Below are 23,596 nucleotides of genomic sequence, written 5' to 3'. Positions count from 1 at the left end.
CTGTATGGCTACCAAGGCCAGCAGCAGAACTCCCCTTGGCCTCCATGTGATAAGCACTTCCTTCACAAGAACACTTACAGAAGCTCTAGTTAAAGCACCTAGTTGATGAACCCTTTGGAGATGGCCTGAGCAAAGCCAGGACAACCTGATGGGTAAGAGGAAGGTGACAAGCCATCCCAGGGTGATGGCAGGGAACAGGTCCTGGTGTGCTGAGATGGGATCCAGCATGGCCTCACGCACCTCCACTGTGGTGTGTGTCCTACCCAGAGTGACCACGCTGCCCATGTGGATGGTTGTCTTGGTCCATGTGGTCTGGCTGCCACCTGCCAGCACAGAGGTCAATTCCCTTTCCATCTGGTGTTTGTGAGGAGCCACCTCCAACCACGGCTGGAGTAAGAAGTGTGTTTGCTGCTCAACATGGAGACACTAGGTAGACATGGCTCAAGAGATGGCCTACAGAGCCACACTGTCTATGAGGTTGCAGTGCCTTCTGGTATCAACCATGCTGCTGGCGTAACCGCAGGGGCACCCAGCAAGGCTCCCAGGCCCCTGCCCTGGCTCCTGCAGCCCCATCCTCAGCTCCGCAGCCGGCCACAGGCTGGAAGGTGTGGGACGGGCGTGGTGCAGCTGGGGTGGGAAGGTGTGGGGTGGGCGTGGCACAGCCGAGCAGGCCTCGCTGCTGCTATTGGCTGCATGAGGTGTCACCCAGCATTCCCCGCGGGCCAAAGAGAGTGCTGCTGGGCAATCACGTGGTGGTCTCACATAAGGGGCACGGCATGGTGGAGCCACGCCCAGTGCACGGTAACGTCACAGCCCCAGCTCTCGCGAGAGCCCCCAGTGGTGCCCCCGGGAGGTCGCGGGCGGGAGAGGCAGGTGGCAGGGGCGCAGGTGGGCCCCGGGGCTGGGGGGCGGGGACGACACCTGAGGCCACGCCCCCAGCCGCGCCCAGCTCCTCTGGGAGCCAATGGGAGCGTTGCCTCAAGTCTCTTCCCATTGGCTGGCTGCCTGGCATGCAAATGAGCCGCGACGTCACTTCCTGGGATAATCGAGCGCCATTTTCTCTTTCTGGCGCTGGATGGGGAGCGGCCGGAGGCTGAGGGGCGGGCGCGGGGCGGCAGGCGCTGCGCGGGGGCTGAGCCGAGGTCGGTCGCGGGCTCCGGCGACGCTGCGGCCGCCGCCCTCGTGGCGCCCGGGGTGAGCGCGGCAGCGGCGGAGGAGGAGCCGCGGGGCGGGGCGGCGGGCGCGGCGCGGCACGGGAGTGGTGCGGCGGCCGAAGCGGCGGCGGAGCGGCGGGGCCGGCGCGGCGCGGAGCGGCGGGCGGAGGCGGCGGCGCGGGCCCGCGGCCCAGCGGGCGGCAGCGAGGCGGCGGAGCGACGGCGAGCTCCCCCTGCAGGGCGGCCGGGTAGGTGCAGCGGGGCGGGCCGCCCCGAGGGGCGCGGGCGGAGGCGCTGCCGCCGCGGGGGCCAGGCGGTGCGCCGGCGGCTGTCAGGAAGCACCGGCTTCGGCGCGCCCGGGCGCTTGCGCCCGGCTCTCGGCTCGCCGCGGCGGGGTGCGGGGGGTCGGGGCCCGCCTCGCCGAGGGCTTCGCGGGGGAACGGCCGGGGAGGGGCGGTGCGCCGAGCCGAACCGCGCGGCCGGGGCGCTGCGCTGGGGGCGCCGTGTCTCCCCGCCGGGGCAGCGCCGTGGGCGTCGGGCCCTCCTGTCGCTGAAGCCCCCGCGGTAGCTGGAGCGCTGCGGGCGGCTCCTGGCCGCTCCCCGGGGCGGCGGGGCGCGGTGGCCAGCGCAGCGGCCGCCCGCCGGAACGGTCCCGCGGGGCGCTCCCGCCGTGCCCGGCTTGGGCAGGCGGCGGAGGTGGCCGCTGTGTGGTCTCGCAGGGGGCGGGCGGGGGAGCAACCCTGCCCCACCCGCGGCCAGCAGCGGGGCTGAGCTGGGCGGGGCGGCTGCGCCCGGCGAGGGCTCCGCTCTGCGGCTGCCCCTCAGCAGCTGCTTAGGGCTGCTTGGGTTTTTCCCCCCTCCAATTTCTGCCAGTAGTGGAGCAATAGAACATCTAAGGAACCGACTTAACGGGCTGGCTCAGCGTAGGTGGGTGCAAAGCCCTAATTGCTTCTAGGCGATACGGGTCTTTCAAACAGTTCATCGAAGACTGTGGTGATGTGCTTGGGAATACTGCATATGCAGAATTAGGACTAAAATGTTAATGGATGCAAAATTGCATTCAATATGATTGTGGTACTTAAGCAATGCATGAATTTTTGAAAAAATAGAAAAATTTTATGAATAATTAACCAAACATAACCCGTGCAATGCAAATCATTAAGGCTATTTGGATATGCTTGCCTTGCACTTGAGAGCAAGTAGCTAAGTTTTTTTTTTTGTCCTGTTTGATTTGTAAATGAAATAAAAAAAAAAGTATTTCACTTGTGCTGTAGCAGTTCATAGTTCTGTACTGTCAAAATTACAAACTTCTCCCTCTTAACTGATGTTCTGACAGGTAAACTGTTGGGGTGGGCACTGGTCATTTTCTTTAACAGTTTTCTATCATCAGAAATACATCTTTTGAACTCCTAAAAGTTTAAATGTGTTCCATTACAAGTCTTTAAAAGACTCGCTCTGGGGATCCCCACTCCAGTCTATATTCTAGAAATCTTAGTGCTTTTTAAAATAATCTTTCAGTTGAATTTTGATCAAGAAAAGGGGATTTCTTTAGAACAATATTTAGACAAATTGTGTGTAGTGAATATGCTACATTATGAGCTGTAATAAAACCTGTAATTCTAACAGTTCATTTGTAAAAAACCCAACAACAAAACCCCCCAAATTGTAACAAATCTTCAGACACAATGAAGAGCACACAAGCACGGTTTTACAGTGCCTTATGTTTTACTGCTGGAAACTCACTGATTTGGGTTAAGTCTTGTTGAACACTGTTAAGAGTTGGCTTGTGTTTAAACGCTTTGGTCCTGCTGCTGAAACCTGTAGCACAGCCTTATTTTATTTTTCAGTTCTGTCCCCTTGCTGAATTACTCTGGTTGTGGATTATCTGTGCTAGGGACTGTTCTGTGCACCTGTGTGAAATGTCTTTGAGTCATACCACGTTGACTAGTGCCGTGCAGACTCAGTTGTACTTCTTCCTAGAGTAGCTGGACTTGGTGTGTGACTCTTCTGCTCACTTACACATGGGGCTGATGAGTCCTATGGGATTTGAGTAGGCTCCACTTAGCTCCTCAAGTAGTCTAGAATGGGCTTGGGTTCTGGCTAATGCTGGCCCCCAGGTGAGTCAAGCACTGTGTGCTGTAGGAAGGCTCCATGAATTGGATGGTGTAGTGCCACCTTCTCGTCTAACTGGTCTTGGTTAACAGACTATGAAACATCACAATAGTTATTTAAACCATAGTAGCTAAATTTGGTGACCTAAATTCATTTTGGTGTGACTTTTTAGGTAAGATGTGGGTTGAGGTGCTGTGTCTTTATGTATGTAATCACATACCTTAATCCTTTTTACTGTGTTAGCAACCATTGAATGATGGCTCGCTTTGTGTTGATTAGATTACTTTTTTTAACAGGTATGTGATTTACAGCCAAGAAAAGAGTGAAATTACTGGGACTATAAGAGATCTGTAATTCTAGACCCCTAAAGGTTTCTGACTTAGCGAGGTTTCTATCAAGTTGCACTTGGACAGAAATTGGAATTTAGGAAGATAAGGTAGCATTGCTTTGTTCTGTTGACCAGAACTGCTTTTAGTAAGTTTTGTTAATCTATTTTAATTTACAAAAAATGAAATAATAACCAATAATAGTATCCATTCTAATCAATTGACTGCTTTTCTTTCCAGGAATCAAATCTTTCAAAGCCGTTAAAACACCTAGAGATGTTGATAGGAAGCTATATGCATTTCTTCCCTCTCCTTCCAAAGACTGGATAAGCTTTGATGGTTACAACGCACTTGTAAATCCGGTTAGGTGTCTCTCAGAAGGTACAGATAAGAGTCCAGGGACTGGAACCATCCATGTAATAATGCGGTTAGCAGATATCCAGGTATGACTTTTGGAGACTTGTAAGCTTATTGAAAACAAAATTGTTGAGAGTAAAATCAGCATGGCCAAGCTGAACCCGCATTCTTCTAAGCAGTTTCTCAGCGTGCTTGTCCTTCTGGCTGCTGTCTTTGACATCCTGGGTTCTTGTTCTTTAGAATCTGAGGATTAGTAGTCACATGCTCTTTGTTTCATTTTCAGGAATGGAGCAGTTATTACTGTTTTCTCAAATAATACTGATTTATCAACTTCTAATGAGTCAGTTCTGGTATAACTGCTGAAATACAAGCTGTTAAAACAAACCTTTAAAAATACTTCCCACCTAAATATCCCAAAACCTGAAAGTCTTCATAAAAAATCTCCTCTGCCATTACTGTTGACAATTTACAAGATAAAAAGGTATCAAAACTGAGAATGGCTGAATTTCCAGTGCAGATTATGTGAAAGGACAAAATGCATAAGCCTTTCGTAATTTTCGTACTGTAAGCAGTTCTGTGAGCAACAGACTAATGAAGGCCAGCTTTCTAGGAATGCATCTGGAGGTCTGACTTCTGTGTGGGTTATCTGGTGTCTAAAAAAGGGTTATGTTGCAGCATTTTTCTCTGTGGATCTTCTCATAGCATTTCTCTTCAGCTGCTTGTTTTCATGAAATCTCTAGAAATGCCTGATCATCTACTTTACTGTTGGGTTTTGCTGGATGTATTTGCATGTGTGTGGAAGGCACATTTCTGCATCTTCCTTGCTCCAGCTCCATACCAGTGTCATATTTAGTTTGATTGCATATGCCTGGTTTCCTTAGGAACACGAACTAAAATGGTGCTGACTTGATGTAAGGAAAAAACGCCTTACGCTGGGTGCAGTCAGTCACTGGAAGAGGTTACCCAGAGAGGCTGTCAGACCTCTGTCTACAGGAGTTTCCAAGACCTGACAGGCTGAGACACGGAGCACTGTGGTTGCAGTTCATTGCTGAGCCTGCTTTGAGTAGGAGGCTGGACTGGGTGTCCTGTTGAGGTTCCTTCCAAGGCAAGCGAGTATTGTTCCAAGTAGTAAACTGAAAGGAAGGCAAAACAGGAACTTCCCATTTTGTAGTGACCTCTCACTTTGAAGAAGTGAAATGTTAGCATTTTTGCTTTTCTTTAATGCAGAGAAATTATAGTTGAGCATAGTTACTCAGCAAATTAGTAGTATTTGTCTTTGACTAGTAGGGTACTGTCCAGACCCTTACCTTGTGTTTAGATTAGTACTAAAATACTGCAGTACCACCAGAAGGGCAAGAGTTCCGTTTGTGATCTTTATTGAAAAGCTGAACATAGTTGGATGTTATAATACATGATTACAAACGTTAGAGAAACGAAGAGATCCTTTAGTGTGGCATGAAACTCCAGTTTGCTCTATTGTTATGGAGGTGTTATCTAAATGAACAGTAAATGCAGGAATAGATTGATGGATAAAATGCTTGAGCAAGGGTCGAGTGATCTTTTTAGAACTGAGTTTGGGACATCATCTGCTCTTTTATTTTGCTATTAAATTACCTTGGTTCTGCTTATGAAAAGGTACTGTCTGTGAAAACTCAATGGACTATAATTATTTTTTAATTTATTTTTTGGAAACTACAGTTAAAAGTAGTTTAAGAAAAATCTGTCTTTAGGTAGCCAACGCGGTAAAAGGACCAAGACTTTTGGGCTAGGGTAACTTGGGTTTAATTTAGTTTTAGTGCTTTCATGTTGAATTTGCTGGCTAAGAATGGGTTGCATACCAGCAGAAGATTGCCTGTAGTTATGCATGGAAACAAAAGTGCAAGCTAAGGCCTGAAGAATGTCCAAAATAAAAGATAAATTGGTAGTAAAATAATAGGGATAATGAGGTGTATAGCAACCAGGGAATTAAACTGAGAACTTGAGGGAATAAGCTTAGAAGGTTGAAATTTTGTGATCTTTATGATGGGGCATTACTGGTCTAATGGGTACAGAGAATGTTAGATGAGTGTAAATGAAGAGTCTTATACTTACAAAACCAGTTTGTTTAAATAGCAGATGAATAGCCTTGCATGTGATTCAGAAATGTACATCTTGGATTGAAGACCAGCTACTTGAAAATTGGAAAATAAGTCATTTGTACTCAAGCCTGTCCCTCCTGTTGTTGTCTCTTGTCTGTCTCCAGGATTAATGACTTCCATGTATCTCAAGAGTTTTCTTACCCAGTAATCATTCTGAAATGGAAGTTACATACTATACCACCTTTGTAGACCAGTGTTTCTTTTTTGTAAGGTAGACATGCCTCAAGAAATGTCTGCTTCACCTTCAGTAGCATCAGCATATCAGTTAACGGACTGAGATGGAGGAGCTGTTCCCAGTGGAGCCTAATGTATTGAACCGCATCTCCTGGCTGATGTGAGCATGGTGGCATCCTGTCAGCCCTGTTGTTACCAGCAGTGGACCGTGGGGTTGGTGCACATAACCTGCTGTCATAGAGGGACTGATCATGAAGCTTTAACCAGGCTATACGAATTCCTGTTTGACTTCGCTTTAAAAAAAGAATTTTATGTCTTAATTTTACTCCTTGGATTTTGATAGAATGACAGATTAGTCACTGATGTATTCCATTCTGTATAGGTTGCTTTCCATACCCATCCCAATGGTGTCAGAATGTCTTCCAGACTTCTTACGGATAAAAAAGATTAGAAAACAAGACTAGCATCTGTCAAATGGGGCTCCCTCTCCATTTCTCTCTACACACCTTTCCTTTGGGGGGAGAAGAAGAGGAGAATAGCATGTGAGTTGTTTGAATTTTAATTCTAAAAAATCTTAACTGTACGTTTTATATGTAAATTATTGTTGTCTTGAGTAATGACATACAAAGTAGAAAAAGGTGTTGTGTTTTGGTTTTTTAGTTTGGTGAGGCTTAGCTTGTAGCTTCTTACTTATGTTGGAGGAGTTTTTACAGTTGTCTTTCCTTTCTAGGCAAAGATTTCATGTTGACAGTGATCTATCTTTTTTTTTTTTTTTTTTTTTTTTTTTTTTTTTAGAAGTACAGCTTTTCAAGACATTCAGGGCCATCAAGGCTGAAGTGCTGTTTAGGGATCATTTCTATTTTTTTCTTTTTCTTTTTGTTAGAACTTGACCTGGGTGGATAAATTTTCTAGCGATAGGAACTAGGTTCTTTTAAACTCTATTGGGTCCTCTGTCAGTTATTTAAGAACAGAGTACTTGTGAAGCTCCCGCTGTCCTTTTTCAGTGCAGGGTAGTTCTGTTGCATTCTGTGCCCATTTCAGTTACTTAAATCTCAGTCTAAATTGCATTTTGCTGTCATCTAGGGAGGAGATGATAAAGGCACGTACTTCTAAAGCTAAGTGCGCGGGGATACCTTATGGTGTACTGGGAGCTGAAGAGAAGCAACTGGTGTGTCCATAGCCCAGCTCCTTAGGCAGTGATGATAAAAGCCTAGCTATTGGGGAAGTGCTAGACTGCAGGGGTCCTCAAACTTTTTAAACAGGGGGCTGGCGTGCGGATGAGGTGGCAGGCAGTCATCTGCCGCTGCTTGGTTCCCCCCCCCCCCAACCCCCAGCGGGGACGGGGGGGGGGTTGTAAATACTGGGGGCCGGATTGAGGACCCTGGGGGGCCATATCTGGCCCACAGGCCATAGTTTGAGGACCCCTGTGGTAGAGCCTTCCAGGGGCTATGTTGTAGACTGGTAGGCAACCGTGCCGTGCAGCAGTCCTTCAAACATGGCCAGCAGCAGATAATCTGCCTTTCTGTAGTCTTGCTTTTGTTGTCATACTCCTCTGTATGTTGGACTCTAGCTATTGCAGCTTGCTGGAAGGGGGAGCAGGGTCGGGTATATATCCAAATTCTGGAGTAAGGGAAGGCAATAGAGCTATATACACTTCTTCAGAGGAGGAGAGCTGAAAGCATATGGGTATTAAAAAAATTTGTCCCACTTCTACCTGTCAGTGCCATACTTCAATTACATTTATTTTCTGCTGCATTAATACTGTAGTAGCTTGTTTTATGCCAAGGTCCATATCTGCTTACAGCAGCAGAAACTTCTGCAGGAAATTTAGGTTTTTACTAGCAATCATATTTTAAGCATGTACATAAACGACAACACACCGAATTATCAAAGAGGCTTCTCATCCTGACACTAACATGCAAGGTGGAAGTTGTTGAATTCCTCTTCCTAAATGAGATGATAGGAATTTTCTGAATAGACCTTAGTAAAATTCTGGTGTTCATGTTCTCTTACCAAACAAATGCAAAACACTGTAGCTGCCATGTATACACGGAGAGATCTGAAAGAAAAACTTGGAATTTTGTGTAGGTATGAGAGAAAAAATGTAAAGGATTCCTGTCTGCCCCCCCCCCCCCAATCATTTTTGCTTTCCTTCAAGAGGAAGCAAGTCATCTACTGGGAAATGTTAATGAGACTGGTTCTTCAGCTTAAGGATTTTGGATTTTCATATTTAAGAATGCATTTTTCAGACTTTAGTTTTTGTTCTAATACTGTTAAATGCCTGTGTTGAAGTGTTCCATCGCTTTTTTTGTGTTTGATTTTTTTTTTCCAGGAAAAGTGCAAAATGTTTCAAATTCCTGTTCAAAATCTTGATAGTATCAGGAAGGCTCGAAAAAAGGTGAAGGGCATTCTTGTGGATCTTGGGCTTGACAGCTGCAGGGAATTGTTGAAGGTAAAGCATTTGAAATAATGTAAACCAATCTGAAACATAAACGCTTTTAGTGAATGTGATACTGCTCTGCCACAGATCTTTATGGTGTGACCTTTACTTGAAGTATTACTCATGACTGACTACTCGTATGCCAGGGTGGAATTCCGTGGTTTAGTACGTAACGTTGAAAGAAACTGATTTCTCAACAAGATGTGTTATAGATGGTGCTGTATATTATTCTCTGCTAGTAATATTTCAACAGCAGGAACCAGTACAGTTTTAGGAAAACCCCCACAGACTAAAGAAATGTGTACCACACTGCAGCTTTTTGGCAGGTCTTTTAAAATCACAAGCAGACGAAGACTTAAGTCTACTCAAAGGCATCCTGTCACGTTCCAAGGGCAAGCCTTTGAAGGATATATAGGTTTTCGCTATTTCTGAAAACCATCAACCAGTTAGATCAGTGACTTTGGTGTAGGCCTTTAAACTTTGTGTCCAGGGAAAAATACCAAACTTGCCTTACTGAGTTGTAGTTCAGTTCTGCATCTTAAATAGTATATGCATGTGTACTGAGATATCAAGATGAACCTAGTACCATTGTTGCTACTTTAGGGAGAAAGTATTGTGCAACAAGTAGGAGGAATTCACACCATCAGATTGGTAAGCCTGATAGCAGAAAAAGTGCAAACAAGTAATGCACTCAGTAGTGCAACTAAACAGTAGTGTATTTTAGCCAGCTGGTACACAGGCTTTTTTGGCTGTTCGGTGTGTTCATGACTTCAATTTAAGAGTTTGGATTAATTCTGTATGATGGTACTAAAGTAAGTTAACTATCTGTAGGGGTGGTATTGTATTTTTTGTGGTGTTCTGAAACTGGGTAAGTAAACAGCTGAGAAAAAAATGCTAAAGATCTACATGCAGAACTAATTCTGGAACATTCTTGGTTATTGCAGTTGAACAATGTTTGATATATCTAAATATCGTAAGAGCTCAGGGGAAAAAGTCTAGTAATTTCCATTTTCTTACTGTTGTTCGTGTTGTGTATTGTTTTGTAATTAAACCTCTGAGTCAGAAGCTGTTGTGCCTTGGCCCTTTGAAGGAGAAATGTTTTGATGATGCTAGTGTTTTTGCTGTGAAGTTGATGGCAGTCTAACTTGTTGATTGCAGTATAGATTTTAGTGGTGAATGAGGAATAAGGTGTGTTGTGGTTGGTTGGTTGGTGTGGTAGTGCTGTGTGTTTGTGTGTGTGTGGTTTTGTTTCACTTTCAATAAATGATGGTGGTGGCAAACCCAGCAAACATTTCCATTCTGGAAAAAGCGGTGTGAGATGTAGGCCCAAAAATTACCATTTTAGTGGGTTTTTTTGTGTGTGTGGGTATCGTCATCCCCCCAATAATTCTTCCTCAGCCAAGTTCATAACTTCAGTTTGGTTTTGCCAGGTAATCTGGGGCTGGTTTTGGTATGACTTTAGCAGCTAGAGTAATGGGGTTTAGTACTTGATTTGTTCTTGGCTCATAGAATGATGGTGTTTCTTTTTGGTAGAATAGGTTGTGTGATGACTTAATAGGTGGGAAGTAGCTTCAGTCTTCTTTCCTCCACTAATATTAAGACTGATTTCTGAACATTGTCCTTGTGAGGAGGCTGGACAGTTTAGGAAATGGTATGAAATGATACAGTGTAAGCTTGACCTGCCATCTGGTCTCAAAGTTGGTCTTAAACTGTTCTAATAAGACATGATAATGGACAGTAGTTTGTGAGGAAAGTGAAGGAATTTCACATACAACTAGTATCCTCTTTGTAGGTTGGAGACCAAATGGATTAGTTTTTAGGCTGAAAGTTCTTAATTAGTCTCTGCTAGGAAGAAAGGCTTTTGTGCTAGATTACTAGTTTGACTGTCAAAGTAGTACTCTTTAAGTACGCTGTAATGTCAGAGGCTTTCCGTTAGTAAACTCTTAGCTTTAACATAGTCGTCTTTAAGTCTTCATTTAAACTCTGAAAATTTTTAGAGTAGTAGCTGGTTTTGCCTTGAGGAACATGAACTGGTTCAATGGGATTGATAAGAATGCTATAGGGAATGTTGTTTACCCTGGCATGGTGGTTCCAGAGGTGATAATATTGTTGTTTTTACAGCTTGAGGCAAAATACAGCTGCTCTTTGAAATAAGGTTCTGGGAATGTCTTTGTTTTTCAAAGTTAAAAGCATAGCAATGCTATGAAGATTTAATACTAAAACTTGTTGCAAAGTAAACTGTAGCGGTAAGTTAATAAATGGAAGTAAACGGTGAAATATTACAGATTTAGGAGGAGGAAGGCAGAGGGAGAAAAATATCTTTCAGTATTCACTGTGAACTTGGCTAGAAGCAACAGAAATAAAGCGTAAATATTTTGACTCCTACATTATTTTCAGTAACTATGAAGTGTTCAAAATTATGGCTTTATTATGAGGCAGTTATATGAACAAGTACTTGAGGTAAAATAAAGAGGGATCAAAGAAGTAATTTCCTTGAACTGAATTTTGAGACCTATATCTGAATACTGTACAGACTTCCCATTCATCCTCTGTGTGTTTTTTCCTTTTTTCTTTGGTTTGTATTGAGACAATTTTTATATTCAGAACAGGCTGCAAAAGCAGATTATTTCTTGTTTTCTTTTTTCTTTTAGAATCTTAAAAGTTTTGACCCAGGTGAAAAACACTTCTGCAACACTTCATGGAGTGATGTCTCTCCTTGGGAGTCCGTGGGAAAGAGGAAGGTATGTGTATGTAAGTTCTGGTTAGACATGCATGGGGAATCGCTGAATTTCATCGCTTTCAGAAGTCATGGAAAAGTTAAAATACACCTTTTTAATGGTAAAAAAATTAACTTTCACATCCTGTTTTCTAAGTATTATTAGTCAGGGAATAATCTTTCATTTCTTCTGTTCTTCCCTGCAGTGCAGCTGATTGAGGACTGTGTATGCTGTTCGCTGTCTTTAAGGGTACAACCCTTAACATCAGTATTTAAGATGTCATACTAATGTTCAGCCTTTTTAGCCTATGAGCTTTTTTAGTCTGATGAGTAGTCCTAACCGGCTGTTGTGTACAATACACTTGTTTCGTTGGAGGGGTGAAAATGTGATTGCGTAGGTGTGAGTGGATTAAACTGAAGTTACCATTAGTGGTTTGGGATAGGATTGTAGTGGAAGGTGTATTAAGTTAAATTGGTGTGTGTGAAACAGCTTTTGGTTCCGTGTAGCTGGAATCTTCTGTGAAGCTAGAATCTATAAGAAGGGCAGGGTTGAGATGAACAAACCAATGGAGCCTCCTGGCTCCAGCCAGCATGTTGTCTGAGCTCTCTAACCTTGATGATTTTGTCTTTGTCTTTTCCTCTATCTTTTGACCAAAGGAAAAAATTCAGAAAAAATTCAGTGTTGGGACATCTGTGTTAGATGAGCAGGGGAGTTCCCCCTCCTCCCCAGACATGAAACAGGGAAGAGAAGGATGAAGATAGAGCAAGTGAAGCTTCCTGTCAAAAACTTAGGATGAAGGGTTGTTTGGTTTTTTTCAGTCTTCTCACAGTCCTTTATGAAAAATGGCAAGCCATTTCAGTGAAAGAGGAAAAGAACTAGAAGTCATGCACTAGAGAGGGAATCTTATTTCATCCCTATTGTCTGGAGAGAGGCCAGGCAGAGACCCCCGATTCTTACCAGAAGGAAGAACACAGATCCTGACTCAGCTAGTCAGCGTGTCTGAAAACCAAGACTGGAATCTGATCTGATGAGTTTCAGTGTAGACTTTGTGATGCGTTGCAGTGGAACAGATTTGCCAAGCTGTGTCTTTTGGGTACTAAACTTATTTCTTACCCATTTTCTTAAAACAGTCAAATGTTGTTTATCATTCACATACCTCTTGGCATCATGCTGTGTATATTTGGGAAAAGTAAGTTGGTCTTTCAGGATGTTCTGTTCCAAAGCTATTTCCTTAAGGGGAAAATAAATTGTTTGAGCTACACTGGAAACTCAGTAGGCTAGAGATGATGTCTGTCTATATGTGTTGGTGATTTCAACCATTAGTACTATTTTTAGGGAGATGTGAGACTACACAATGGAAAGTGTTACTGTGTTCTGGGGTGCGTTCTCTGGAGTGGGACTAATTTGAGTTTTTCCCAAATGCCTCTAATAAGCCCTTTTGGATTCCATCTGTACAGTTTAGGGTTGTGTTGGTCAATCTCAAAGGTGCTTCACTTTTCCTAAGCAGCTTAGAACTCTTTATTTTTTCAAATTTTCTGTAAAACTGAGATGCTGTTAGTAAACTGTAGTTAACACTTAGGAACATAAGAATCGGCTTAAGACACATATGCAAGGAGAAGATGCTAACAAAGTGATTTTCTAAGGTCTCTGTGGGGAAGAGCTCCATTTCATACAGAAAACATAGAAGTAGCAGACTTCCACATACTCCTGTTTTGCTGAAGCGGAGTTTTTGGGGATTTTTTTTCTTGGTGGTGGTTTGGGGTTTTTTTGAGCTAAGTAGTGGATCTTTAGGGTTCATCCTAATTTGAGAGAACTTGAGGTACAGAACTTCATTTGCTGAAGTCTCATAATTTTTACCTCCATCAAAACCCAAATGATCTAAGGTGGCATTATTTCCCCTAGACTCAACAGTATGCAAGTACTGGGGTGGTTTCTTAGTGGTATGCTGCAGTGCTTGTTTATAGAAGAAGTAAAGCCATTGTTATGACATAATAGTAAATTAATTCATCACTTGGACCACTTGTAGTGTTCTCACTGCACCTAATGACAGTTGTTCAGACTTGGCAGCAAGGAAATATTGATGGTGTATTACACTACGGTATAAGTTTATGGGGAAAGAAAAACCCAAACCAGAAATGGGGTGGGAGGGGGAAAATAAAGGGTATGTGGGCCCAGTATTTAAAAGCATATAAACTTTTCTAAGCCTCAAACAACCAATTAAAATGAACAGTTGCCTCTGTCACCTGATTTCTTGAGAAGTAAGGCTAGTGAGGTTTAGCTGTTCATAATGCTCTGTATGCTCCATTAGTTCAGTAGTGTCAGTGTCCTTTCTCTGCTCAGTATGCTTCAAAAGTAAGGTTGAAGCTTCTGATTTGCTGTGGTGCTGTTTACTAGCAGCTGACACAAAACGCCTAGAGTGTAAGTAGAGGATAATTCACTGATGCTTTCATAGCGTACCCTTCAGCAGCCTTAGCCAGCCAGTGGCTTTATCTAACCCAGTCTTTTGAATTTGGAGGTTAGATTTTTGTTATTGTCAGGGGACTCTTCTAGTACTGCTAGTAGATGACACCTTCATGGCTATATGAAATGAAGAGAAAAAAAAAATTTGCGCAGATTTTTGTTACAGTTCTTGATAACATGTTTGTGACATATGTGGGTGATCTAGCTAGGCTGGATGCTGTAGTGGTGGAACAGCTTGTTCTTTTTGGATGGTATTTCATCAGGGGCAGAAGTGAGTGAGGTGTGAAACGCATCTGAGGGAACAGACAAGTTCCACTAGATGTTTGAGAGTGCAGATCTGTCACCTGGATGCTGCCTGTGACTGATTTTGTAGCTTTTGGCAGGAGCCAGGGTCAACTTTCTAGGAAGCTAATGCAAAATGGTTGACAGGACTGCTATTTTTGTCAGGAAGAGCAAATAATGTTCATATGGACTCGAAATGTAATGCTGTCAAGTGACCTGTAATTGAGGGAGCGAACCACTGTTTAGTGGAAGATATTTAAGTTTATTTTTATACAGTTATAATATCTTTCTGAAAAGAATGTATATGCTCTATAATGAGTGTGCTAGAGGAAATTTCTTAAAGAAATTACTGTGATGGGATGCTCAGTATTTTGAGGTAATATGAAGAGGTCATTGCTGCTTTATCATAAAAGGGAGTTTTATTCCTTTCTTTTTCTACTGTTAGTCTGGCTTCAAAACAATGTTCTTAAATCAGTGTTTTGTGGCTTTGATGGGAGAGATACTTCTGGAGAGCTTTCAGTGAAGGATAAGGTATTGAAATACACAAAAACACCCCCACCCCCTTTTTTTTCTTTTTTTTTTTTTTTTTTTTGTTTTCCTCCAGTAGATGGGAGGTGGCCCTGAACTAAACAAAGCTTTAAGAGTGTCACAGTACAAGGGCTGGTGTTCTTAATTGCTAAGGCTTCACCTCCTATGTACAGTGGCATGCAAATTCTTCTTAGCTTATTTTGTGATTCCCATCTTTAAAAATAGGCTTCAGAATTATTCTCGTGGAATAGAAATGAACTCGCTTAAGGCTTTTTAATAAATTATAAAGAAGCAAAAAGGGCACAAATATTTCTGCCTTTAAGTATGTCATCTTTAAGTCTGCTTTTCAAAAACAGAAGAAACTTGAGAAGATACATGCTATACGTCTGGTAAAGGCATTTTTGACAGGTGATAGTGCAGACTTACTTTCAAACAGATAACACGGATTTAGGAACTGGCAGTTTCTAAGTGGATGTTTTTGTTTTGTTTGCAGAGATACAGAACAAAGCCGTACTGCTGTAGCTTATGCAAGTTCTCCTCAAAATTGCTTACTTCATTCAAGAATCACTTGCATCGTTACCATGAGGATGAAATGGACCAAGAGCTGGTGGTTCCTTGCCCAAAATGTGCATTTGCTTCTCATCCCAAAATAGTGGGAAAACATATCCGAATGTTTCATTCATCTAATAAAAGAATACAGAACTATACAGTCAGCATTTTGGATGGCATGAAACAATTCAGAAGTGACATCATAAACTTCACATGTCTAAAATGTCACTTCACAGACACATTGTATTACAATATGAAGAAACATGTGCTGCTGTACCATTTTCAGGACTTAGTAAGTACGTATTTTGGCCAGAAGTCTGATGAAAGTAACGAGAATTCTGTTGAGCACTACTGTAAAAAATGTAATGCTTCTGCAAACAGCCAAGATTCTTTAATGTATCATGTCCTGACAGCTGAAACGCACCGAGACCTGGAGAACAAACTTCGGTCTGTGATTTCAGAACATATTAAGAAACCAGGACTTGTGAAACAAATGCAAATTGCTCCAAAGCCTGTTCAAGGTGTGACAGCAGCTGCTCCATCTGCAGGGCCTGCCACTGCCCCAGCAGGTTCTGTCACAGCTCCGTCTTGCGTCCAGCTTGCATTTCCACAGAATAATCAAACCCAGAGTGTGGTGCAGCCAAAAGCAGTTCAGAACACAGTCGGATCACTGACTGTTCCAAGTGCCTCTGGTAGCGTTCTACATACAACTTCTGCTCCAATTGTTAGCCCATCACATGTTACTCTTGTATCCAGTAATATTCCTGTAGGTCAGAATAATGTTAATATTCAGCCGTCACCTTCCCAGTCTATCATTGTTTCCCATAGGCTCCCCCTTAATCAGCCTGTGAGTGCTGGAGCTGTTCCTCTTAATCATTCCATTGGGACTGTAAATAGAGCTGTGGCCCCTGCAGTTCTTCCTCTTAATCAGCCTGTCAGGCCTGGGCTCTTTCCTGTTAATCAACCCATTGGTACTATAAATGGTCCGGTTGCAGCTGGAACGCTGCCTGTTATTCAGCCTGTCAGCCCTGTGAATCAACCAGTTGCACCAGGAGTTCTTTCTGTCAACCAGTCTCTTGGGAATGGGAATGGACCCATTGGTCCCAGGGTCCTTCCTGTGGTGCAGACAGTTGGGTCCGGTGTTCTCCAGCTTAACCAGCCTGTTGTATCTGGGGTTGTTCCTGTCAGGCAGCCTGTCAGACCTGGGTTTCTTCAGCTTAATCAACCTGTTGCATCAGCAGTTATCCCAGTAAATCAGCCAGTTCAACCTGCAGTTTCTCAAAACACAGCTTTTTTGACTGCAGGTTCTATACTTCGGCAGTTGATTCCAACCGGTAAGCAGGTTAATGGGATACCTACGTACACGCTTGCCCCCGTTTCCGTTACTTTGCCTGTACCTCCTGGTGGTGGAGTAGCCACTGTTACACCACCGCAAGTGCCCATCCAGCTAATGCAGTCTGGGACGGTAACTCAGTTGTCCCAGTCACCAGCTAGCGCACCTTCTCCTCCAGTGGTTTTAATGTCTCAGAATATATCGTTACAAGCCTCCCCGCCTGATCCTGAAACAAGTCAGGCTGTCAGACAGGCTAAGCAGTGGAAGACTTGCCCAGTTTGCAACGAGCTTTTCCCATCAAACGTCTACCAGGTGCATGTGGAGGTTGCCCACCAACACGGTGAAGTAAAAACGGAGGAAACCCTGGAACCCGACAAACTTGCAGCTTGTGCACCCTTTCTAAGGTGGATGACAGAAAAGACGGTCCGGTGTTTCTCTTGTAAATGTTTTCTCTGTGAGGAAGAGCTCATGAAACATCTCTTGATGCATGGCTTAGCTTGCTTGTTTTGCACAGTTACTTTCCATGACTTAAAAAGCCTCATGGAACACAATAAAACCACACACAATGGGAAAAAGCAGTTACATGCAGATTATAGCAACAGAGGATTTCAGTTAGGTAATGATGCTCAGGGTGACCTTGTGTTTCCACACTTTGATTTCAGTACAGTGTTACCAGAGGAAGACATCGGTGAAAGAGAAGTACATTTGGCAGTGCTTGCTGGACTAAATTCAAGGACACTTGTCCCTGTTTACATCAAAGTGAAGCCTCAGACGGCAGAAGTGAATAATAGATGCAACAAAAAAGTGTTAACCTGTCCCTTTTGCTTTGGTACGTTTGTTAGTAAAGAAATCTATGAAATGCATTTGAAAGAGCGGCATCATATAATGCCAACTGTACATACAATTTTAAAATCTCCTGCTTTCAAGTGCATCCACTGTTGTGGTGTGTACACTGGAAATATGACTCTAACAGCTATTGCTGTACATTTGCTCCGTTGTAGAAGTGCTCCCAAAGACAGCAACTCAAGCATGAAGATGCAGCTTGAGCGTAGTGAGAAGAAAGAGCTACTGTTCGTGAACGGCGAAAAGCATGATTCAGTGGTACTGAAAAGAAAGCAATCGGATTCCTGCTTTGTTGCAGAAGACCAAAGGAATAAGGAACAGCAGCCTCTGAGCTTAAGTACTGGCATAGTTCTAGCTCCAGAAAAAGAAGTGAATTCAGGGGTAGTGCCTTTCAAACGACAGAAGATTCATACTAGGACTGAGATGAGGAAGCTTCCTTCTAGTGACGATCTTCGCTTTCTAGCAGTAGATCCTAAACAGTATGATCACAATTCATACGAGGCTCAAAAACAGTTTTTGACAGACTACTTTCATAAGAGGCCATATCCTTCTAAAAAAGAGGTGGAATTACTTACTTTGCTGCTATATGCGTGGAAAATTGATGTTGCATCTTTCTTTGGAAAAAGAAGGAATATATGTTTAAAGGCGATAAATAATCACAAACCGTCTGTGCTGCTGGGTTTCAGTATGTCTGAACTAAAAAATATTAAGCACAGTTTGAATATAAAAGATAAACCATTAGATGTGTAAACAAGCTTTTTATAACAGCTAAAAGCAGTCCGTAATTGCATACTCATTGAATTAGCAGTTTATTTTACTTGTTTTAACTTGCAGACTGGCCTGTTGAAGGGTACAGTAGTACAAAAAGTCTCATTCAATTGTGGCTGTGATGGTGAAAGGCACACATAGTTGTGTATTTGAAAAAGCTAAAACCTTCAGACTTACACATCTGGAATTTGTTTTAGCTTCTTGCTTTGTCTGGACTAGTGTTTTTGGGGGTGTTTATTTGGTTCCATTTCCCTTGGTTCCCTTTCAGGCTCCCATTACACTTTTTATACCATCATGTAAAACATTTGTCCTGTTAACAAATTTTGTTTTATTTTTCTGCAATGTTGTCATTTTTTCTAAACAATAAAATGTATAATGTTGGTTAAAATACTGAGGTAAACTATGTGATAAACATCTATTTGATTATTTGTGGGTTTAAGTCCTATTTTTTTAATATGTTTTTGTTCTATCTACTGAAGTGACTGTAGCCTTTAAATCAGTTGCCCCTTCAAATTCCCAGTGCACTGGTAGCAATAAAATACATGGCAGATTTTTTAAATTTTTATTTTTTTCCTCCTCGGTCAAAATGCCTGTGCCAGTTAAGTCTGGTGACTTGTAGTACCTAACTAGTATAAACATGGTGGGGATTGAGGGGCTTGGGGGTGCCTATTGAAGTACTGTAATTAATTAACTCACATGAAATGGTTGTGGTGTTATCTGTTAAATAGATCTTGCTAACCAGAAGTGTTTATGCTTTTTGTTGGTGTTGAAGCCTGGTTGCTTAAATACTTATTGTTCAGAGGTTGGTAGCAGCGTTTGGTTTCTTTTTCAAAAAGCAAAACTGCTTTGGAGTGTCAGATTGCTTTGATGTGTGGAGTGTATGACTTCTGTGCATATCACTCACCTGTAGAAGCCCTGTCCGAATATCACCAGAATTTGGTGGAAAATCTGATTTTTATTTTAAATTGGTGTTGCATGAGGTAGTAACTGAATAGTGCCTCCTCCCCAGCAAATCAGATACGTGAGTTGAAGACCTTTGAGTCAGAAATTGTACAAACTGAAACTGGATGAATTGGTAGCCTCAGGACTTTAAACTGTTGAGTACCTGAATTGTACAATTAATACTGTTGAATACTCATGTAATGATTATTTTTTATTGCCCTATAGAAAGCAATAAGAATAGTATAAAACCCAAACAGGCTGTCTCGTTCAATATGAGCTAGCGTCCCTGTTACAGGTTACGGGAAAGTTGTTGGGAAGGTTCACTTGCCTTGGAAGAGCAAACTATAGTACTGCTTGGTTTCATCTGGCTGGTCCCAGCGGTGCCCCCAGTATTGGTTAACAGTTACATAACAAGTAACCTGTAACAGGCATTATTTTTTCCTCCTCCTCCTTATGCCCCCTCTCCTCATTTTTATTTCCCAAAAGAAAAAAAAAGAGCAGGCTCTTCCGTCACTTCACTTGTGCCAGTGTTACAAGGAAAGGGTGATATGCCCAAGCTTATTTCTATTTTTTTAAGTAGTAAGCATACTTACGCCCTGTGCGGTAGTTTTTAAAGCAGATAGAGAATGTTTTTGTGCCATTTCTAAAAGAGCATGACATTTTTAGCAGAATTTGGTGACTGTTCACCTGAGGTTCTAGATGCTGTTTGAGATTCTGTTTTTTGGATACGGTCTTAATATTTTCATATTGATCCCTTCAAAGAATTTTAATGTATATGTAACATAAGGTTACATAAACTGAGAGAGTCTGCTCTTTGGAAAAACCTAGTTGTTTAATAGCAGTGTTGAACAAATGTGAACACCATTTATGGTGGTGTCTGCATGCCCCATCCCAGAGAGTGACAGTGAGTAAGAAGCAGTGTGTTCTTATAGCCTAATAATAGCTCATTAAAAATAATAAAAAAAGATATTTGGGCATAGCACAGTTCATGAGCTGGTTCACAGGGCTTTGAGTGAGGAAGAGGGATGCTCTGTAGGATTTGTGATATCTAGGCACCCATTTTCATTCTCAGACCCTCGATACTGTGAGCCCTGTCATCTTTGGGCTGGTTGTGCAGAGATTGGTGGAACTCAGCAGGGGGTTTGGCGGCATGTGTCCGGGCAGGCTTGCGGCAGCGGTTAGATGTTGGTCTGGGGTAAGTGTGGCTTGGAGTGCGGAGCTGGGGAGGCATTGCAGGGTTCATCCATGCCTGGGGCAGCAAGGGAACAGCCCAGTCTTACCAGAGTTCTCATACAGTGTCCAGTGGTGATGTTAAACATTTTATTTATTGGACTTGGATTTCACAGTTTCAAATAAACCAGCTTTCTAACTTCGCCATAGGTGTTGTGCAAATGATTACCTACGCCCACCCACCCCCTTACCTTTTTTTAATGTAGTCAGGGAACTTGATCTGGAAGTTTCTTTTTGTGTAAAATAGCTGTTAAAAGACACAAAAGGAAGGTAAGACTTAGAACTTAGATCCAGATGCTTTAGGTAGGCCTTAGTGCGTTATAGTGACACCTTTGATTATCCCACATACTGACAGCTGCGTATTTTCCTAGAGACTGATGCTCTTACATCTTCGTACTAATTTGCTGTCACTAAATGCTCCTGCTCTTGTTAAATGAGGACTGCAGAAAGAAACAAAAAAACAAAACGAATTTTGAAATGTGGAAGTAGCAACTGAGATGCAGTGTGGACATGGATTTCAGAAAAGCCAAGGAGCCTGAAAACAGCAAAGTTAAATCAGTGGCTTTAACCAAATCAGGCTTTTGCTGTAGGCTTCTCATGTGTGAAGTCGTTCGGTTAGATGTGTTAGTCTGGAAAGATACTGGTGCCCTGGTCTAGGGCTGCCTGTGGGCAGTATGGTGAATGCACAGAGCCTAGGGCTGCTGGTACGTGCTGTTGAGGAAGACCTTACCAAAGGAGCGACCCCCTGCAGCAGGCTTTCCGAGTGCAAGTCCCTAAAGCACGTGGATGAAGCTCTGGTCTGCTGTAAAAGAAGTCAAGTTGGGAAGAATACTGGTTGGTTTGCAGGATGCTTGTAGCAAGTACTTGTTCCTTACGGGAATGAAAAAAAAAATAGCTGCCCATATTCTGCTTCTGAAATGCATTGGCCTGGAGAAGTCGGTGTTAGAGAAATATTTTGTTGTGGTGTCTTCAGGTTTTGAGAAGAAAAATTATGCTTGTGAAATAGCGTGAAAACTTATTTCAATATGTAGTAGGAAGGTTTATTATAATGGGACTTGATCGTGTTTCTTCTGTATATGTTCATGTGGTGGGAGTTAAGTTAATATTGTTTGGTAAACTGATGTTTTGGAAGGGGTCAAAAATCAAAACACCCTTGTGACTGGTTTGCAGTGCTGTACTTTTGTGTAGAATGCTACAATTCACCATCTCATCAGACTTCTTTTTTGCTTCATTGGTTAAAGTTTTTCAAGAAAGCTTAGAGGGTTATTTAAGTAGCTGTTAAATATAATTTTGGGTATGCAATTCCCAACAAATATCTCTAAAATATAGTTCTACTGCAGCTGACTGTGCCATTTGCAAACATACATTTGTCAAACTTACCTGTGGGCACATTTTTCTCAGTAAGATACTTGAGTCTAAGTAGTAAAGTATGGAGATGTGGAGAAAAAAGCTGCAGTCTAATAGCAAGAGGGGAAAAAAAAGACGAAAAAAACCTTGAGAAAACGTGCCTGGCTTGTTTGAAGGGTCAAAAGAATTTTCACTCCTTCCCCTGCAAAGTGCATGTGAAAAGGACAAATTGAGGGTTTTCAGGAATGAACTTTGTGATGCTGCATTTGAAGTCTTAACACCTTGCTTTAGTGCCTGTGTATCTCAGCTGCTCTGACTTGACAGGCAAGCCACAGTTGTGACCGTTTCTCTTTTTACTTGGGTACCAGATCCCCACACACGATGGCATGGCGCTCGTTACCTTGCATTTGTCGGAGTTTAGCATGCTAAGCTAGAGGGGGTGCATGCGCTGTGTGCTTACAGTACTGCCCTGCCTGTTTGCGGAGGACGCAGGTCTGCGGAGAACGGAGTGCGAGCGTGCGCTGGGGGCCTGCCTCTGATTCCACGTGAACTGGTATTTATTGACATGGTGTTTTACCTAGTGGAATGTTGAAGAGCACCTTACAATAAAATCAGGGGAAAGCAGAGCCCTCAAGTATCTCTGCAAGTATTTTTATCTGGTTTTATCTAATTTTGGCTGCTTGTCCATTAAATGGGAGTAATGTTAATTCTTGCCATCATGGGTGAATATCTTAACAAGACTATGAGAGCGGTAGGTATTTTGAGTTGAGCTGCACTAGATAAGCCAAGTATGGAGCAGGTGACAGTGCGTATGTATGATTGAAAGCCGCATTTCTGGAGAGTTCGGATTAATTTGTGTTGTCAGAGTCAGTGTCGTTCTGGCTTACAGTCCATTTGGAAGTGAAGAAGATACTGGGTTTTGAAGAAAGGGTGCGCTCCGAAGCAGTGCTGCTCCCCGTGTGCTGCACGGCTGAGGCAGTCTGGCTGGGGAAGGCGTCGGTGGCTTTCGGTCAGTCGGTGGCTTTCAGTTGGCTGGCGCCCTCGGTGCGGCGTGGTGCATCGCTCTGTGGGGAGCGGACGGGCTGCGGTGAGACTCGCAGCGTTCCTGCTGCAATTGCTGCCAGCCTTGCCGGCTGCTCCGGGCTGGCCTGTGCCCGGCCAGCATCCGAGCAGCTGTTGGACGGATAACTGAAGGGAATGCGCAGTTATGGGTGGGAGGGTAAATGCCAGGGCTCAGGCGCAGGGAAGTATCAATAGATGTGTAGCAGAAGAGGGGTCACAGAGAAGCACTGTAGGTTTTTTGTAGTAGTTCTTTGCAGAAAGCCAGTGAAAGGTGTGAGAGGTTCCCCTGGCAGTTCCCAGTCTCTGCTGGGATGTGGAAGGCTTTCTTTTATGGACTGGGCTCGTTTGCTGCACACTCACACGTGGTGTGCTGCCAGCGTCACGTTTTAGAAACGATGATGCAGAAAGGATGCTAATGGAGCCTCTGAACGCTGGGCACGTAAAGACCTAGCTCTGGGACACGCGTTGTGGAATGGTTTCTAGGTCACGAAGGGTAAGTGCTCTGAACAACTTCATTTATTCAGTGGTCTTGGCATAGCAAATGCACGCGGCCGTCGGGCGCAGGACTGGCAGGGTGCTGCGCTGGGGGCCGAGGGCTGGGTGACAGGCTGCTTCGGCGCTCTCCGAACAGGCTCCTCTCCGGGTCTGGGCAGAGGGTTAGGGCTGCAAGGGCGTTGCTTCCCCCGAACGGGTAGTTACCTGTGAAAGCGTTGGCGGTCTGCTGGACATGTGGCCACGCGTGTGACCAAGTTCTGTAGAACTCACTCCTGGTGAGTGCTACAGCGGCTGCCAGTGATCCTGAGCAGGCCTGAAGGTGCCGGGTGAGCTGGGGAG

General features: G+C 43.5%; 1 protein-coding gene across 9 annotated transcripts; it reads left to right on the top strand.

Moving 5' to 3' along the window:
• The first annotated feature begins 1,075 nt into the window (after window positions 1-1,075).
• Window positions 1,076-18,734, top strand: ADNP2 (ADNP homeobox 2). Of its 9 annotated transcripts, none has more exons than XM_040588142.1 (5): window positions 1,076-1,194; window positions 6,644-6,803; window positions 8,594-8,713; window positions 11,353-11,442; window positions 15,182-18,734. In XM_040588142.1, exons 3-5 carry the CDS (start codon window positions 8,606-8,608, stop codon window positions 18,161-18,163), a joined length of 3,180 nt encoding a protein of 1,059 aa, XP_040444076.1. In that variant the 5' UTR covers window positions 1,076-1,194; window positions 6,644-6,803; window positions 8,594-8,605; the 3' UTR covers window positions 18,164-18,734. The 9 variants fall into 9 exon arrangements, with proteins under 9 accessions (XP_040444076.1, XP_040444069.1, XP_040444075.1 ...); XM_040588135.1 differs by having other exon boundaries at window positions 1,078-1,194; window positions 3,833-6,803; XM_040588141.1 differs by lacking the exon at window positions 1,076-1,194 and adding an exon at window positions 1,288-1,402.
• The last annotated feature ends 4,862 nt before the right edge of the window (window positions 18,735-23,596 follow it).

This window comes from Falco naumanni, chromosome 3 (assembly GCF_017639655.2).
Source record: "Falco naumanni isolate bFalNau1 chromosome 3, bFalNau1.pat, whole genome shotgun sequence".
Lineage (NCBI taxonomy): Eukaryota > Metazoa > Chordata > Aves > Falconiformes > Falconidae > Falco > Falco naumanni.
Note: the sequence above shows the minus strand (reverse complement) of the source record. Positions and strands in the feature narration are given on the sequence as shown.

What these genes read in the sequence shown, in the direction of transcription:
- ADNP2 (XM_040588142.1), top strand. Translation starts at nt 8,606, where the DNA reads ATGTTTCAAATTCCTGTTCAAAATCTTGATAGTATCAGGAAGGCTCGA. An exon ending in GCTGCAGGGAATTGTTGAAG is followed by an intron (nt 8,714 to 11,352) that starts GTAAAGCATTTG and finishes TTTTTCTTTTAG; the next exon opens with AATCTTAAAAGTTTTGACCC. An exon ending in AGTCCGTGGGAAAGAGGAAG is followed by an intron (nt 11,443 to 15,181) that starts GTATGTGTATGT and finishes TTTTGTTTGCAG; the next exon opens with AGATACAGAACAAAGCCGTA.